The sequence below is a fragment of the Thermobia domestica genome, chromosome 11 (genome assembly GCF_964235325.1).
Source record: "Thermobia domestica chromosome 11, izTheDome1.hap1.1, whole genome shotgun sequence".
NCBI classification, from domain to species: domain Eukaryota; kingdom Metazoa; phylum Arthropoda; class Insecta; order Zygentoma; family Lepismatidae; genus Thermobia; species Thermobia domestica.
The window spans coordinates 75,437,805-75,456,385 of record NC_137464.1 but is presented as its reverse complement, the minus strand read 5'-3'; the positions used below and the strand labels follow the sequence as shown (position 1 = coordinate 75,456,385).

At 37.9% G+C, this 18,581-nt stretch overlaps 1 protein-coding gene across 1 annotated transcript in view; it reads right to left on the bottom strand.

Annotated features, from left to right (window-relative positions):
• Window positions 1-18,581, bottom strand: part of LOC145664181 (sodium/potassium-transporting ATPase subunit alpha-B-like) — a 465,697-nt gene that overhangs the window by 380,494 nt on the left and 66,622 nt on the right. Inside the window, exon 2 of the mRNA XM_081730619.1 lies at window positions 6,039-6,149. Coding sequence (XP_081586745.1) covers window positions 6,039-6,149 — 111 coding nt within the window. The remainder of the gene's footprint in view (window positions 1-6,038; window positions 6,150-18,581) is intronic.

Here is an 18,581-nt window from a genome sequence, read left to right as displayed (position 1 = left end):
CTTCTACACATAATCCCTTGTACAACCTTCAAGCACATTACGACCGTGTGCGAAAATAGCGATGAAGCAAACATAAATTCTGAATAAAAATTCCAACTTCTTTGATTACAATAGTAAACCTGTGAACAGGTACACATATGCCCTTGTACAAATAAGTTCTTGTACACATAAGCCCTTGTACAAACTTCAAGCACATTAGAACCATGTGAAAAACTAGGGATATAGCAAACATCATTTCCGAACCAGATCTCCAATTTCCTAAAGATTAAACATCAAAAAGAGCACCGGGTCATTTTGACCCACCAAGTGTAATTACGTAGGAAAAATGCCAAGTGAATCTAAGGGTTAAGAGATCCGGGGTTTTTGGGCTATTTTTTAGACTTTCAGTCAAGCAGTTACTGCATCGTCACTATTTATCCTAGGATCATGGTTCATACCTCATTCTCTTCAGAATAGAGCTGGCTTTCAAATGATACCACTTGCATGCTCATACCTTATACCAGGAGCGGGGAAAATGATGTCAAAGGAAAATTTCGGAGGGAAATTTTTTTCTCGCACTTTGGGCCCCCCTGGAGCGACCCTGTGTGTACGTAGCAATCTAAAAAAAAAATCTGATAAATAGTACTTGGTATACTGAATGTGTGTGCCAAATTTCAAGTTTCTATCTTGAATACCAAGGGCGGGAGAAATTTCATCAGGAATTCCCACCATGCCCCAAATTACCGTAAAACACCATGATTTCAGGTAAAAAATTTCCTGAGACATCCCTAATTACCCTAGGGTCACGTTTCGCCCATCATTCTCTTCAGAATAGAACTGCCTTTCAAGCGGTATTACTCACGTGTCTCCATCATGTATCTAAGGAGGGAAAATGAGGAAAAACGGGATTTTTTGGGTCTAAATATCCTTTTTTCAACTTTTAGCCCCCCTGGACCCCCCTGTTTTAACGCAGAGATCCGAAAAAAATCTGGTAAATACTACTCGGTGGGCTGAATGTTTATGCACAATTCCAATTTTCCAGGTGCAAAAGTAAGCCCGCCAAAAAAAAAATATATATATACCGACAATGTCCCATATTCCCGTATACAGAGGGAAATTTTTAAACATTCCCTGAGACATCCCTAGTTACCCTAGGGTCATGTTTCGCCCATCATTCTCTTCAGAATAGAACTGCCTTTCAGGCGGTACCATTCACTTGTCCCCATTATGTATCTAAGGCGGGAAAATCCCGTGAAAGGGATTTTTTGGTAAAAATTTCCCTTTTTCAACGTTTAGCCCCTCTGTATTCCCCGTTTTAACGCAGAAATCTGAAAAAATCTGGTAAATACTACTCGGTGGACTGCATGTTTGTGCAAAATTTCAATCTTTTACGTGCAAAAATAAGCCCGCCAAAAATACTTTACATAACCCCCCAAAAAAAGTATTACACGAAAATATAAATTTTAAACTTATGACGTCATCACCTCCTATGTCTCGACACAGGAAGGTGTGAAACCATCCGTAATGTCTTCTACAATGCCTCTGGACTTGAAAAACAAACAAACAAAAAAAAACCGGACGAATAAGCTCAAATAGGACAGTTATAACGCAATGTACCATGAAACACCCCGTATGGTACAAATTGTACCATAAAATCCCCAAGGGGTTAATTCTATTCTACTGGCTTAACGACAACGCCTAATTTACGTAAGGCAAATGAGTTAAACATTTATTTTGGCCAAGCATTTAGACAAAACAAAATATGTCTTTACAAATAAGTGACTTAAATTGAACTGAAGCTACAAGGAAGATTCATCATTCATGCAATATTCTGGTACATATCCGTTCCTCCCCGTGTACCTGTATTATTACAATACAATGAAAGAAGGTTGACATTTAAATTAAATCTCGTGTTGGACTATTTGGGGCAATCTTCCTGCCAATTCCTCGACTCATTATCATGTCTTATTTTTAGAGAGAAAGAAGTCAGTCACTGCTGGTTCCACCTCGTGCTGGTTGGTGAAGATATCAGAAGGTGCGCCATAGACCGAAACAGGTAGTAATCCGAAGGAGAAAACTCAGGACTTTACTTTGGATGTGTTACCAGTTCTATCCAGTGAAGTTCCTCAGTTTTTTGTTGCGATTTTCGAGCCGAGAGTGGCCTTACGTTATCCTGTTATAACAGGGCGCGTTTCGGTACACCAATGGTGAATGTTTTTGGTGTAGTGCAGCCTACATCCGCTCAAACCTTTCGGGAGGTGAAATTGATGATGTGACCGTTAAAAACGAACTCGAAATGAATTATCTCGTAGCTCCATTAAAAACAGACCAATATCTTTATGCTCGAAACGGCCCTGTTTAACGAACAATTCTGGAAGTTGGTCCTTTCTCAACTACTGTTTTCGCTGATTCAGATTTCGGAAATACATAAACTTTTTCTCGCATGTGACAATCCGTTTCATACAACATACACCTAACAAGTTATGCAGTACTTCTCGGTACATTCGCTCTCTTCTGAATTTGAACTGGATCAACTCGTATGGCGCAATACGGCACCTCCTCATGGTTTTCTTGAGTTCATGAAAGTGACACGCTACAGTGAACTGGGATGTACCGAGTTGATTTGACAATTGTAGTTTGTTGGTAAATGGATTTTCCTCAGTGGCGTATAACAAGACCTCAGAATATGTTACCCTGGAGCGGCCCGACCTGAGCTGACCTTCGACATTTTAACAACTAGAATGATATTTCTTAATCACTATGTAAACCAGTAAATCACTATGTTGTGATTCACTGCACCATCTCATTTCACATGGCAAATGTTTTGGGTTGCTGCCGTAGTTCATCCGAGTCAGAACGTTATATCCGACTTCGAACTTATACAGTAACAGTTCACATATCAGACGATGTTGAGCACTCATCATCACTGCCACTAAAAACTGGCTTAAGATGTTGACGGAGTGGCAGCCTCCGTGTGAAATAGTTCACTTGCCGCAGTATCTCTTGAGCCAATTTGATCTTGAACTTACGGTCGATCATGGTGTCTATACGCGTGCTTATTGTTTGGGCTGTGTAAAAATTGCAAGACTTATGACTTATCCTTTTAACTTACTTATTTAAGGGGGGGGGCTGCTAATTATAGGCACTTCTAGTAATCTAAATGCTGACGTAAAACTACTTTCGTCAGCAGAAGTTAGTAAAATATGAAAAGAATCGTTTCTATTTCCAAGCCTCAATATCCAAAGCAGCAAAACTCATTAAAATCGAAAACAAAGTGTATATCACAGAATTCTCTTTGAGCATATTCATCGACGTTAATTTCTTCTCTGAACCATTACAGCTAAAAGTTTCAACTTTAATTCTCTTTAGGAGAAAGTAAAGAACTTAATGTTGCACAGATGCACTTGCTATCATACAATACGTAAAGAGACAACCTTCGTGTAATATTCATTACCGACTCATCTCTCTTGCTTCAAACAGCATAAATTAAACTGATATGAATTCCCTTTGAAAATAGAAATGACGTCACAACTAAAATGAATGCGCGGAAATAAGAGGCAATTGAAGTATCGCTTTAATTATTGAAATATTGCCTGTTTCCGTCATTACAAGAGATTCTTTAGTCTGTTCCGGTCCTATTTAGCATCCTTGATTACAGCATTATTAATTTCGATCCGTTATTATTAAGAATTTAATAGTAAATGTTTGTCTAAACTTATCAGGTTGTCTAAAAAGGATTGAGCTGTTGCAGGTAAAAATTAAGAATGCATTTACTGTAATTTTGAAGTAACATTATGAAGCCACATACGCACCATTTTTTTGGATGATTTTTTTTTTTTCATTTTCTTCCTGTAACAGCATAATACCATCGAGCTATTGAACTTTTCTGGTTTCTGGTCAAAAAATTGTGTTACGTGGTTGTTATAGGCTTCTTTTGAAACTAGCTTAACACCATTCAACGAGTTCTGCAGAGACTGAAACAAACGATAGTCTGATGGTGCCAGGTTCAAGCTATACGGTAAATGTATTAAAATCTCCCAGCCAAGTCATCTCAATTTGTGGGACATGTTGTTAAATATGTATGCGGTCTGGCGTTGCTAGTGTGGCATACGACATTCTCTCTGTTGATCCGTTCCGGCCGCCTGTTTTGAATTTCGCTTCTTTTGAACTGCTAGGTGATTTCGCGCTAATTATCGATAGTACAGAACCGAGTCTATCGTTCTGCCCGGCGGCACCAGCTCGTAAGTCCAACCAATACCACCAAACGCACAGCATAATCTTCTCGGTGTCAGTGTGGGCTTTGTTACAAACTGTGGAGCTTCTCACTTCGATCATGATTTTTTTTTTTTACCCATTGTTGTCGTACATTATCCACTTTTCATTAAACATAATCACATTAGAAATGGGTCTAATTCCTGTACTTTTCAGTAGAAATTTTGCGGATTAAAATTTGATCAAATATATATTGGTCTAACCATGTGACATTCAAACGTCTAGCCTCTTTTTAAAGTCCGCTGTCTCCAAATAGTTTAACACTGTATGTTGATGAATATCCAGATCATCAGCGATGTTATGATTAGATCTATTTACATGCCAGTCTTGCTCGAATGTTGTCAGAATATCATCAACTTCTGCTGTGATTGGTTCCCCACTGCAAAAAAATCTTGGACATCGGAATTTCTAAGGCGAAACCGACTGAACCTTTTCTTGGTTATTGCATTTATAACTATCTTGCACATAAACAGCACATTTTTTTTCACGGCAATGCGCAGTATTTGCACCTTCATCGAAATTAAATTGTAAAATGAGGCTCTGTGTCCTACCAAGTTCACTCATCTTCACAATGCAATACCTTTGTATATACCATTTTTTACACATCTACTAGCTTCAGCTATTAGCTTTCAAACCACGTTAGGTGCAACCCGCTGCGACTCATATACCACGATATTTGTGACAAATTCTATCTTGTGCGCAAAAGATTAACCACTGTTCTAGTCGATTTGCTAAAATGAACGACACCATTTTGAGATTTCAGATATTCTTTCCAGCTTTGGAACTCCATATAATTTCAGAATAGGAGCTTGAAATTTAATTCTCTATGGACGATTATCAGTTTTTCTTCAGAGACGCAAAGTCATCCAAGCCTATGATTAGGTATTGAAAGACTTTAACAAATTTAAAAAAAGTAAATGAATCTTATACACCACACCTGTCCAACTGAGAAAAAAAAATCGTATGTGCCGTACGTGAAATCGTATGTTACATTTGTAAATCCTGTAGTTTTTGGACTTAACGTACAGCAAACGTATAACTGAAAACTCATGTTTTACAATACTTTCTGTATAAGTGTTCCATCTGTACGTACTTTCCGTATGAAACAATATAGGCGGTCAGGATCTTACATACAAATGGACGTATATAATATATAGCTGACGAAGGTAACTACATATATGTATGTAATATAAGGAAGACTGTTAGATATGAGACATCCTGCAACGGCATGATGTAACATATAAGGCCTATGTAGCATACGGATAACGTATGCTCCGTGATGATTTCTGTAGTAAGTAAGAGGATTCCGTATATTTGTATAATATACCGCTGTCCGGAAAACGGGTTTTTCTCAGTGTGTGTTTCTATACCAGATCCTTCTTCAACGGAGCAATCCACCGTGTGTTTATATGTCACACTTGTCTTTGAAGGAATAAAGATTCTTACGACGACAAATTAAATATTATCTTAAAACAGTATTTATGAATGCTAACTCGTTTCAACTGTCTACCGTTTACTTTTCTTATACTGTATTTTTCACTCAATCCAATCATCAATACAATGAACCTCTTTCATCTGCAGGAGCGTTATCTTTCACGAACGGGCTTGCAGCTCCATTTATCATACTTCCATTTCATCTGTACATCTGCTATTGGAGATTTCTGTTCATTCTCGTCAGCATTCTTAGCACTGGAGAATGTTACGAATTAGACATAGCACTTTTGCTGCTGCGAGTGCATAAACTTTGTTTTAAGCATATGTTTATCAAAAACAATAGTCTCACTTACCTTTGCTATCTGTCGTTTCTTCTTCTTGAGGCTCTTTCGATATTGTCGATCCTGCTGTTCCTCTAACTTCGATAATCTCCGCGATTCACGTCGAGATTCCCTCTCAGACATCTACAAAGCAATGTTGCAAAATGTTAATAAAGCGTATTGTAAGAAACGCATTTTAAAATTATTAAATAGCTTACAAAATGATGTAAAAATTTGTAATTAAATAATATTTCTTTCTTAAACAAGATTAAACAAGAAATTTCCTAAGTTTCATTGTCAAGTATATTTTTACATCTTCAATGATTTAATGCAGTGGTCTTCAACCTTTTTCGTATGGCGGGCAATTTTCATATTCATAAAATACTGCCGGGCCGCACGGTTCCGGTCAAGTCCACAAAGTAATTGCAATATATATATATATATATATATATATATATATATATATATATATATATATATATATATATATATATATATATATATATATATATATATATATATATATATACAGTGGCGTATTTACGATTTTGTTTCGGGAGGGGCTTTGCTAACTTTCGGGGGGGGGGGGCTTTGCCTGGAAATGTGAAAATTCTGCAAGATATTTCATTTACTTTACTATACTAAGATTTCGGGGGGGGCTTAAGCCCGGAAGCCACCCCCCTAAATACGCCACTGTATATATATATATATGCTGTTATTCAGTAATAAAAAAAATACTGCTTGTTTTTTCACATTAAACATAAATGCAAATTGGCAAGTAGAAAGTTCAATTGCAAATCGTAAATTACTCGTAACAGTTGAAACGAACAGTGTAAATTTTTTCTATAACTATTAATTATTATAAATAATATATAAGAAACAAATATAGTTAAACCTTTTCTAACTAAAAATTATTTTCCCAAAAAAGTTATTTGTGTTTACAGTGAGAACATTGAGATTGATTTTTCTTTAGTAACATATTAATACATTTACTACTCTTTTTTTTTTTTTTTTTTTTTTTTCAGACAACGTAAGTGCAGATTGACAAGTTGAAAGCTCACACACAAATTGTATATTTCTTGCAACAATAGAAATTATATTAAATTCTAAATTACTAATTATTGTATATCTAACATAGGAAACAAGCATAATGAAACTTTTTCTTGCCAAACTAAAAATAATTTCTCCACTCACGCACACATACACGGTAGTACAACGGTGTAAATCCAGTTTTCATATCATAAGGAGATATATTTGAGGGAACAAGCCAAACTTGAACTATCCTGTTGTCAGGAATTGACTGGAACGAACCAAGATTCTCATCTTCCTCTAGACAGTATACCTCAAATAATGTACAGAATGGAAATATGTGGCCCGGCAAGAGTCATAATAACTCAAAAATTTACCATTTCTCTTTTACCAGTTTCTCCTAAACGGAACAAGGTGATGAAATGTAACTTACCATGATTACAAGTAATATTTTAGTGGGCCGCAGGTTGAAGACCCCTGATTTAATGTTCTTGACTAGAGATACAAAAAAGCAGGATTTTTTGGGACAGAGGTTTCTTTTGAAAAGCAAAAGCAGAAATTTTAGCTTCTTAAAACTTTTTCTGCATTTTCTTTGTTGAAGTACCATTTACATTTCCCTGTTATGGAATCTATAATTAAGCAAGTGTGTCTAAAACATACAGAAATTTTAGTTCTGTATTCAGTTCGGTGCCAGCTATCTTGATTTGTTTTCAAACTAGCATTGCAGTTGTTTCCAGGAAGTGTGCGTTGTACAACCACCATATCTGAAATGTCGCTTTGATTGCCTAACAATCTTATCAAGTTCATGAAAGTTACGCATTTTGATATATCTGTTCTACTGGCTGTCTGTAAGGAATGGACATAAGAGAACAGGAAATGGACCGCACAATTTGAGCATAGTATGGAATGCTACACATGTTGTTCACATAGTTGCGTTGTATTATAAACAATGGTTCTGTTTGACTCAGGAGTACAAGAACGTGTGTAGTGGTTTCTCAGTCGATAGTTGGATAGTGTCTGCTGAACACTGGATTGATGATACGCATACCTTAGCGTTGTCTTTCATTGATTCCAAACTAAAAACTCTTTGGGCTGTAATTGGCGTGTGAACACCATCGGTGGCTTTCTGACTGACAGATATTTTCCCGACTAGTCGTGCTTCAGTCCTCTGCAATAATAATGGATGCATACTTGTTAGTTGCTATCGTGACAATCTGTCAGCATCGCGCTTTGTCGAGTGTTATACCATCCGAATGGCAGTTGTGATAGTTTGACCATCATTGAATATAACACGCGATATGGCAGCCGTACATTAAAGGCAACTCCACAAGTGACTGGCACATCATGCGAGTTCTAAAGTCTGTGGTCAAACCAATACTTCAGACACTAAGAATGTTATATTCTTCAGGGTAATGTCAGGTAGTCTATAAGATATTGGATCTTCTGTGCGCTCTAAATGGTCTTAGTGTCCCAAACCTCAGAGTATATGAGTCGCAGTGGGTTATATCTGACGCCATTTAACGCCTGACAGTTAAAGCTAGTAGATATGCAAATAAGTGTTAAAATTCTTTTAATCAGACCAAAATTATTGCTCCGTAAAAATGAGTGAACTTTTCACAAAATCTTCCACATTTCACAATTTTATTTCCATAAAGGCACAAATGCTGCGCACGTCCGTGAATAAATTTGTGCTGCTTATGAGTAGGATACGTTACCAAAGCAATAGCCAAGAGATGTTTCAGTAATTTTCGTTCTGGAAATTTCAGGCTCCTCCTCGCGGTGAGTGAACAACTACAGCAAAAGTGGATAAGATTTTGACAAAAGTCGAGCAAAACGACATGTAAGCAGTTATGGGATAGCCAATAGGGTGGAAGGTTTTGCACTTTTGTTGGAAATTCGACGACGGCTAGTGCGGAAAAGGTGCCATTAGTGGCACCAACTTTACTGAATTTATATTTTATTTATTTATTTATTTATTTTTGGATAACCCTTTACCCTGCCCCAACGGACTTAAAGTTTTTTAAGTGTTTGGTTAGGCAACACGCACAACACCAATGACAGAAAAGCTACTTGCAGTCGTTTTTAGAGTTACCTGATGGCTATAATACAATTATTTTATTAAAAGAGACTTGTAGCAATTCCAGAAAATAATTTTAAAATGTTTATGAGTCAAAGTACAGCCATATTAGCTCAGTTGGTGGAATTAATGTTCAGATTTTGTTTGGAATGCCACGTTAACGATGATTATAGGCATACGTAGCTCTTGATGTAACACGATTTGTTTTTGGCAACTCTTCGCTTGTTATGTATACCGACAGCAAATGCCATCTAGCGGCAAGCTACACAGCTTCGTGGTTGCTTACTTATTTGGCACTCCAAGTGAAATGAGTGAAGTGCAGTTACCCAAGTACGCTGACGTTATGCGACATTATCATTGGTTTCGAAGTGGTTTAAGTGGTGACGAAAATGTAACTAAATTACCAGTGACTGACATTTTTTAACTAGTTGGACAAAGAGTTGTACATATTAGGCGTAAAGCAAGCATTTCTGTGGTTTCAGAAAAGAGAGTTTTTGACATGCTGAAAACATTTTATAATAAGTGTCGCACCAAGGAAAATTATTTCAGTCGGCAAGAAAAAGAAGCAACACTTCGTGCAGGGTTTGTTGCACACGCGGAAAAGTCTCTTTTTGATATTGCGTCTTGCAAATGTAAAACAGCCTAAGATTGCAACTATGAGAGGACACACAAGATTCCAAAACGAGAATTCAAGTTTCTTTTGGAGCAGAGAACCTCACGGAAAATGAGCATTGGTAACATTGACGCCCGAACAAGCAAATCTCTGTCAAGGATGTTTTCCCGTAAAGTGAGCAGATTTAAGGGGCAGACAACCAAGAAAGACGCTGGAAGTGTTGAAGCAAGTCCACCAACTAGTGGAATTAGGTATAGACACAGGTCAAAGATACTGGCGTCGTCAGGGGAACCCAGCGAAGCTGTTGAATCGGGATACACGTCGGGATCTGCCTTCGAGGCGCGACCAAGAAGGAAACATTGCCTAAAGCGCATCTGTCTTCAAAATACAGCGGAGGCAGCGTTTAGAACTGGAGCTTCAGACAGACAGTTGCATTGATCACTTCTGCCGTACTTCAGGACGCGAGACTCATAACGCCAGAGGACAAAAATCTTGTTGTTGACAAGATCTAAGTTACGAAGAGGAAAAGATAAACTGCGAGAGAATCCAGAAAGAAAAGGTTCACATAGGCCGGGCGATTACAAGTATCTACTTCGACGGAAAAAATGATGCAACTCTTGTGCAAGAAAAATTAACGGCAAATTACGAAGACGAGAGGTTACAGAAAAGCATATCACAGTTCTATCGGAGCCCGGTTCGGAATACTTGGGTCATGCCACACCTAAGTCAGGCACTGGTAAGGATATTGCCGACTCTATATTGGAGCTTTTAGAGAAGAACCCGTACGACGTGTTAAGTCTTGAGGCAGTCGGCAGCCGATGGTGAAGCCACGAACTAGAGACCTGCACGGGCCGAATTTTTCGGCCCGAGCCCTATCTAGCCCAAATGTACCTAGGCCCGGCCCTGCCCGGGCCCGAAAAGTTTTGGAGATTTTCGGCCCGAGCCCGGCCCGGCCCGAGCCCGGCCCGGCCCGATAAGTTTTTTAAAGTTCTTGGCCCAAGCCCGGCCCGGGCACGATAAATTTTAAAAGTTTCATTTTGTAACATTTTTCACGGGCACACTTCTTCAATGTTTGCCTTTATTCTAATTATCGTTTAACGAAAATCAATAATTATTAAAGAATTGCAATTAATCGGGCCTAGCCCGGCCCGACCTGAAAAGAAATAAGTGTCGGCCCGCCCAAGCCCGGCCCGGCCCAAAGAAATAACAGAGTCGGCCCGCCCAAGCCCGGCCCGTGCAGGTCTCTACCACGAACACAGGATGGGATAACGCCGTGATAAGTCAGATATAAAGATCCCTAGGAAAGGAACTGCAGCATCTCATTTACCTTCTTCATACCAACGAGTTGCCATTTCGACACCTGGATACTGAATTGGATGGTGGGACGAAAGTACCCAACGCTTTTTCCGTTCCCATCGGAAAGAAATTAAAGGATTGTGAACTTCACCGATCGTCTCCTTTACACCCATTCCCGTTGAATGGGTGTCTGAAATGGAAAAACCAGATGGTTTAAACAGCGACCAGAATTATCACTTTGAAATTTGTAAGGCTGTTGTTACAGGCATGTGTACTACCGATCTAGCAAACAGAAAACCAGGACCATTATCACATTCACGATGGCTTACATTGGCCTTTAGGATGCTTCGCCACTACATCAGTACTGATAAACCTAATTCAAGTTTGTTTGTTAAAGTATATGCTCCCGTCTGGTTTTCAATACGGCGAAATCCTTCGTGCGAAATGGGGGCCATGCATCTGTTTAGCATAGTTAAGCTATCACGTTTTCTACCAGAAAATCTACAACACATAGTTCATTCTGTTCTACAAACAAACGGATACTACGCTCATCATGAAAACCTGCTGATAGCGATGACAGCAGATGAAAACCCGCATATTCGACCGTTAGGCTGGAGAAGGATAAAAAAGTGCCGCAATCAGAAGACTCCGAGATCAAGCCGCCCACGTGACTTCATTGTTCCGAAATTAAGCTTTACAGCTGAAAATTACTACGACATGATTAATTGGCCTAAATGTCTAACAAAGCCGCCAATCACACGAATCATAACGGATCAGCAGCTTTAAGAAAACATCCGAACTTCAACTACTCTAACAACAACATTCCCTTGCAGTGGCGGCCGGTCGATTGTGGTTTCGGGTGTTGCAGTACGAACGATAAAAGACAGAAGATATAAAATTGACTCATTGACTAATCAGCACAAGTTTAGATGCAAATGCTATGTGACATGTTAAATTAAATAAAATTCTGTTTTAAAAAATAAAAAATGCAGAACATTTTATCCGATTAATCACCTTGATTAATTAGTAAGTTCATTCTCATCTCTTTGATTAAAGCAAATCTGTCTAATACATGCTGGTTGAACTCTGGTATTCTTATTGTCAGGTCTTTTACGATGGAAAGCATAGCCAATGGTGATAACCTTTCTTGGGACATTCAATTCCTTGAAAGTGTCAATTCTTCCTCGTGGAGAAAAACTTCTCGTCTTTTGCTGACGCCATAGGTACAGTTAATATTAATTTCAGAAGCTTTGTAAAAAATATTTCAGAATATTTTTTCTAGATTATTGCGAACGATTCATTCTAGCAAAGTTAGTCCCTGACAGTGATCCGAATTCCTCTTCAGCGTAGACTGAAGAGAGTTCGTAGCAGAGATTAGTGTTATAAAGAAATGTACATTGAACACACTTTATTCACAGTTTATCCACGAAAATTTAAAATAAATTGAGGAAATGTATCTGGTGCAAACAACACTACTGCCATAAGATATCCTGTAAATTTAAACTGGATTTTTTTTTTTCGAACACTCTCCTGAATTGCCCTTTGCTTGTTTTGTCTAAGCCTTAATTGCAATTTTTTTCTCAGTTCAAAGCTGGTCAATGTTTTTTGTAAGTTATTTACAGAAGTCATGGTATACAATTCATTCAGAATTTGTAGGTTATTTACAGAATTAAAGCACACACAATAAAATTAAACCTAATAATTAAAAACCAAAACAGCTGATACAAAATAGGTACTGGTATATGAATTCCGAATGTCACATATTCATACATCAACACAGACACACATTGCGTAAAAGAAAAAACTACATTCCAAATCATCTGCAGGGGTGTAGCCAGCAGGTTTGTGCAGGGGGCCCGTCGTTTTTGAGGGGGGGCCAGGTACAATGTACAACCAAAAAAAATGTGTTGCTGCTAGTGTTTTTGAGGCCTGAAAGAAAGGAAAATTTTGGTTTCCTTCTGGAAGACCAAAAACACTACTTTAGCTTATTATTATTATTATTATTATTATTATTATTATTATTATTATTATTATTATTATTATTATTATTATTATTATTATTATTATTATTATTATTATTATTATCCATAAATTATATTCAAGATGGTTTTTATTATGCTTAATCAAGAACTACTGCCCGGGACCAAACGCTATACTTTTGTGCATAACTATAAAGGTAACCAAGAAAGTTCTGTCCCTTTTCGTGGAGGTCTGTGTTCAATTGGACGTCACACTGTGAGTTGAATGCGATTGGAGATAAGGCGAACGTCAGTTGTTGGTGTGGGTATATCCAACATACTACCTGGTTGTGGCAATTCAGACACACCGTGAACTTGAATAAAGACAGGGGGAACATGGGACATCCACAGAGCGTCATAAGAGCATTATGCTGAACGAGTTCAAATGGAGGTCAAACGCCGCTGTAGCGGGACAGAAGACATGCCAGGCGTTTGGTTTGGCTTGTCGTGACGACGCGGACATTACAGCTATGGTTTAACAAGTTTAAGAACGATGACGAAACACCCGAAAACACCACATACAAGAAGACTAACACATGTACAAAGAGGAACTGGAACTACAATTCAGTATGTGGTGAAACCTTTCGGCAGCACATCCATCAACTTACACAGCACTACAAGTTGGGTCGATGGGTCTCTCATATTTTGACTCCGGGCCAGAAGGCAACGCGGCAGTCGCCTGTGTTTATTTACTGTTTCTGAGCCATTTTTGGACATGCCGTTGACATGTGATAAAAAGTGTGTCCTATATGAAGCTCCACGGCGCCGTCATCATTGGTTAGCATCCCATGAACCGATTTCAAAACAGCAGAAACCAGTACTGTACCAAAAGAAGGTCCTTCTGTGTGTTTGGTGCATCGTGCATCGGGAACTGCTACCAGCTGGTCAGAATATCAATGCAACTGTGTACTGTTAGCAGTAGAGCTGTGCTGAACAAAAGCTCAAAACTCTGGAGCCATCACTTCTGAATTGCAAATGGGTCCTCGTTTATGGGACAACGCTATGTCCCACTTGGCTAGGATGACTCAGGACACCATTTTCCTCCTTTGATGGGAAACGATATTGCAACCACTATATTCCCCGGGTATTGCACCGTCCGATTATCACCTGTTCCATTCTTTGGACAATCACCTTAGAGGACGCCAGTTCAAATCCCTAGTAAAAGTTCAAAATGCACCTGATACTTTCTTCGTTTCACGGCCCACCAAGTTCTACCGCGATGGATTGCATGGCCTTCCAGAACATTTTCAGAAGGTCGTCGATGCTGATGGGGACTACTTTTGATCTTCTAGGTTAGGTGACATATCGATGTTCGAAGGTGGTGGGTGAAAAAGCAACAAAACTTTATATTTAAATTTAAGACCTTGTATACAGAACCTATCTACACAACATTGATTTTCTTTGAAATTTCACTTAATTTCTTTATGGTTTCCTGACAAAAATATTTATTTATTATTCGTGACTTAAAAAAAACATAATTATTTTATTACACTGACTAGAAATAAAAGAAAGTGAATGAAATCCAAATTGAATAAAAGCATTGTTTCTCACCAAATTTTCCATCCTCTATGTCTTTTAAAACACTTGTTAAAGCATATAAAATATACTGTACTTACAAATCAGTTTAGTACCTTTATTTTATGGCTATATTTGTATTACCTTGTTAAAACGTTTGTCTTCAAGCTGTCAAATATAAATCGCAGTAAATTGTGTAATCTGCTGTCACAAAAAAGTATCCTATTTTTCGATCGGTATAAGGAAGAGATACTATAGGGTAAAGGTACCGAATATGGAATACTTTTTGTTTCTTCTTTATTTCTCAGAAACGTGTATTCCAGAATAAAAAGTATTTTACATCATATTACTTGTGGTACCTTTGTAAAACAAAATACAGGTATGAAAGTTTGTTCCACATTATTGATTTTTTACAATGAAAGAAATTCAATTTTCCATATTAGGCACACCCCGCTCCTAATATGGAACACTACCTGTTCTTAAAATGGAATACTAGAACAAAATATGCGCATCTGCCTACAATGCGACATTTGGATAATTAGAGCATGGGCAATGCATTCGAGCAATTTATTTGCTCATTTAAGAAATAAATTTATCTATTAGTTCAAGAAAAGGAGCAAAGGCCCAACTGCGAGATCACATCGGCCCTTAAGATAAGTCTACGAATTGGAAAGGACTCGATCCTGACCTCAGGGAAAGAACCATCCCGACATACGCCTGATAGGACTGAGGAAAACCACGAAAACTTCACTCAGGATGGGTGGTCTGAGCAGGGATCGTGCCCATGATCGAATTATCCAAATGTCGCGTTGTAGGCATTGTAGCCTATATCTCATATTTGGTAGGTCTATAAGACAAGTGCACATAAAATTACATAACATTCTTAAGATAATTAAAATATAAAACAGCAGAAATACCAGAATTTTACGTAGTACAAAGATAATTATCGAACTTGACTTGACTTCTTCATTATTAGGTCTATGTTTGTAATTACTGTAATAGGCTATAATATCTACTTATTTTAACTTTTGGTGTAGCTATAATATCTTTTAACTTGGAATAAGTATGTTTACTAGCTACAACCAATAATAAAAATAATAGAACGGGAATCAAACTATGTGCGACAAATAAAGTAAAAAAAAAAAAAAAAACATATAAAAGAAAAAGTTCCAACATACTGGATTAGCGTGTCTTATGGCGTCTAAATTTTGATACCAATTTTACTTTGAAGAACAATGGCCACAAACATATTTTTCTCCACCTTTCACGGGAGACATTTCGTGGGATTAGCTTTTACAAATTGGGAATTTTAACCAATCTCCCTCCCCTGCACTGAGCGACTACAATTTACCACAATGTCCGCTTTCCTCATCATCGTCAACATCATCAGTAGGATCACTTAAACTGTCACTACTTTCGTTCAAGTCATTCACTGATTCTTCGGGTTAACTATCTAATTTGTAGTAGTGTGAAGTCCTTTTATTTGGCTGTTTCGATTGGATTTTGTTGGGTGGGGCTTAGAAAGCTAAATATCTTTTTAATTACTTGCAATGATGAGGTAAAGGCCCGTTGTGATGAAGTAGAGGCAGCTTCTAAATCGTTTTTCTGCGGAGTACTCGTAAGTACTTTTGTCCACCTTGCTTTCGACTACGTGTGCTGCGATGCTGCGGCTGTAGTTGTGGTAGCGGACTCAATACTTCAATCGATACTGTCGTGCTGTACTCTTCACTTAACACTGTATACGACACGGCAGTTGAGACATTTGAACCAATAATTAATCTGTGAAAGTTTTATTCGAATTGGTTTATGTGCTCTGGAGTTATCGCGAGACACACAACAACACACAAATGCTTTTCCCCATGTATCCAGACTTTATGGACACCCTGTAGACAGACAACACAAATGCGAAACATTTCGACTAGGAGACTTCCCTGATGCTCGGTCTAAAACAATGTCAGGTCTAATATAACTTACAATTCAGTTATTCTTCTTCACTTCTAGTACACATACGTATGCACCTATTTAGGAATATTCCATACTAGGATCCTGCTGGTATTCCATATTAGGAAAATCGCCATTTTGGATAGTTATCTTCCTACATACGCTTACGTGATTCTCTGTGTACTGAATCTTTATGCCCTTATGGTACACTGTATATGTAATCTAAATATCACAAACTCAACAATAATATATGCCTCTTTGCGTATATTCAGCAGCCTGGAAATGTACGTCCGAAAAACTCAAGTTCTTCAAAAAACTATTCTGCAACAAAAGGAAATGTTATGTTATCGTTCGGCAGCAAACAACTCATGTGCGGACAGAGGCTGACACAGTGCACAAGTTTACGTAAAGTCTATTCGGTGGCAGCACATAGCAGACAAAATAGTCTGGTATTTCATATTAGGAACGTATTCCATATATGGCGCACCCACCCTACTATTTTTCGATCGGTATGGAAAAACAATATTTCTCCATACTATTTTACCATAAATTATTAATTGTCAATAAACTTTGTTACTTTTAAATGAATGAAGCGAGATAATTTTACTATGTTTTAAAAGCTGGTCATTGGGGGGGGCCAGGAAACCATTTGGGGGGCCTGGCCCCGATGGGCCCCCTTGGCTACACCCCTGATCATCTGTCTTGGTTGTTACGCAATGCACGATGAACACAATATACTTCCACATGAGGCGAAACAATGCTTACCAATGTGATATGTTCTGGAAAGGAAACCTCGAAACCTGCCAGATGAAGGATCAGCATGTAACAGAAGCCAAAAATCAAAGAACATCAAAACAAACAGCACTGCCAGTTCTACACCCAGAAATGTTAACTGGGAGGGGTCCAAAGTATTTGAGAGAGGTCCAATACGTCTACATAATATGGAATCTGTCTTATATTGCACCCGAAAAGACGATAAGTAATTCTTACTTACTGTCATCTATATTTTTAGAAAAAATGATAGAACGATTATTTTTATAAGAAAAGAAGAGTACATGATGAGGCGTAAAATAAAATATTTAGCCTACATCAATCGTTTCTCTGTTAAACAAGTATAGTTCGTTAAGAAAGTCTACAAATGTTAGTCTAGTTTCGAAATTTTTGGGAGGTCCGGACCCGGTGGACACCCCCTTGTGGCTACGCCCCTTAGCATTGCTAACTAGTCCCAAATTCAATGTGGCGTTCCTTATCATACAGTTTTATGTGGAAATTATCAAGAGTATAACATATACTTATTTTATAAAAGAAATATGTTTATACTAAAATACTATCCACAGAGCGGGGGAGCGATTCTACATACTGACTTATTAATATTTGATTCACAAATTACTCAGCCTTTATTATCAATATAAGCTAAGAATTAACTTGTAAATGCGGGTCTACTTTCATTTGTTTTCTCCTCTACTAGATATTTTCTTTCTTATTTTGTTATTTTGCAATCACTTTTTTTAATTGTCATTATATTGATTTGCTTCAGCATGGTCCCGTACTTTAAAAATATGAATGCATAAAAACAAATTCCATTTGTTAATTGCTAGTGAAAGAAAATTCAAAAATCTTATTTAGCGTGAAAAAACCTTCTCGTTAACTGGAAACCGTGCTGTGTTGCAGAAGCACTGCAACGACCAGTCCCTTTAACTTCTGAGATAGGGGAAAGGAGACATAACATCTGCCCCAATTGCCGCGCTGAAGGAATCTGGTCGTTGTATGCTCGCTGCAACACAATATAAATTAGAGACTCTGTGACGGATTATTTTTCGCTTTTTAAAACGGATTAACGGAACGGACAGTTACAGAAGTAAAAAATATCTTATTTAAAGTGTATATATGCAAGTATTAAAAAGTATTTTTTTCTGTTCTTTACTACTATTGATAATAATATTTTTTTCTTGAAATACTTTGGTCGTTGCGCAACGCTGCAACACTAACATTAGCCGCCACTATTCCCTTGCCATAGTCAAGCTGTGGAACGCACAGTGAAGCTGGTGACCGAGGCAGCGTCGAAAAATTGCGGCCAGAACGCAAGA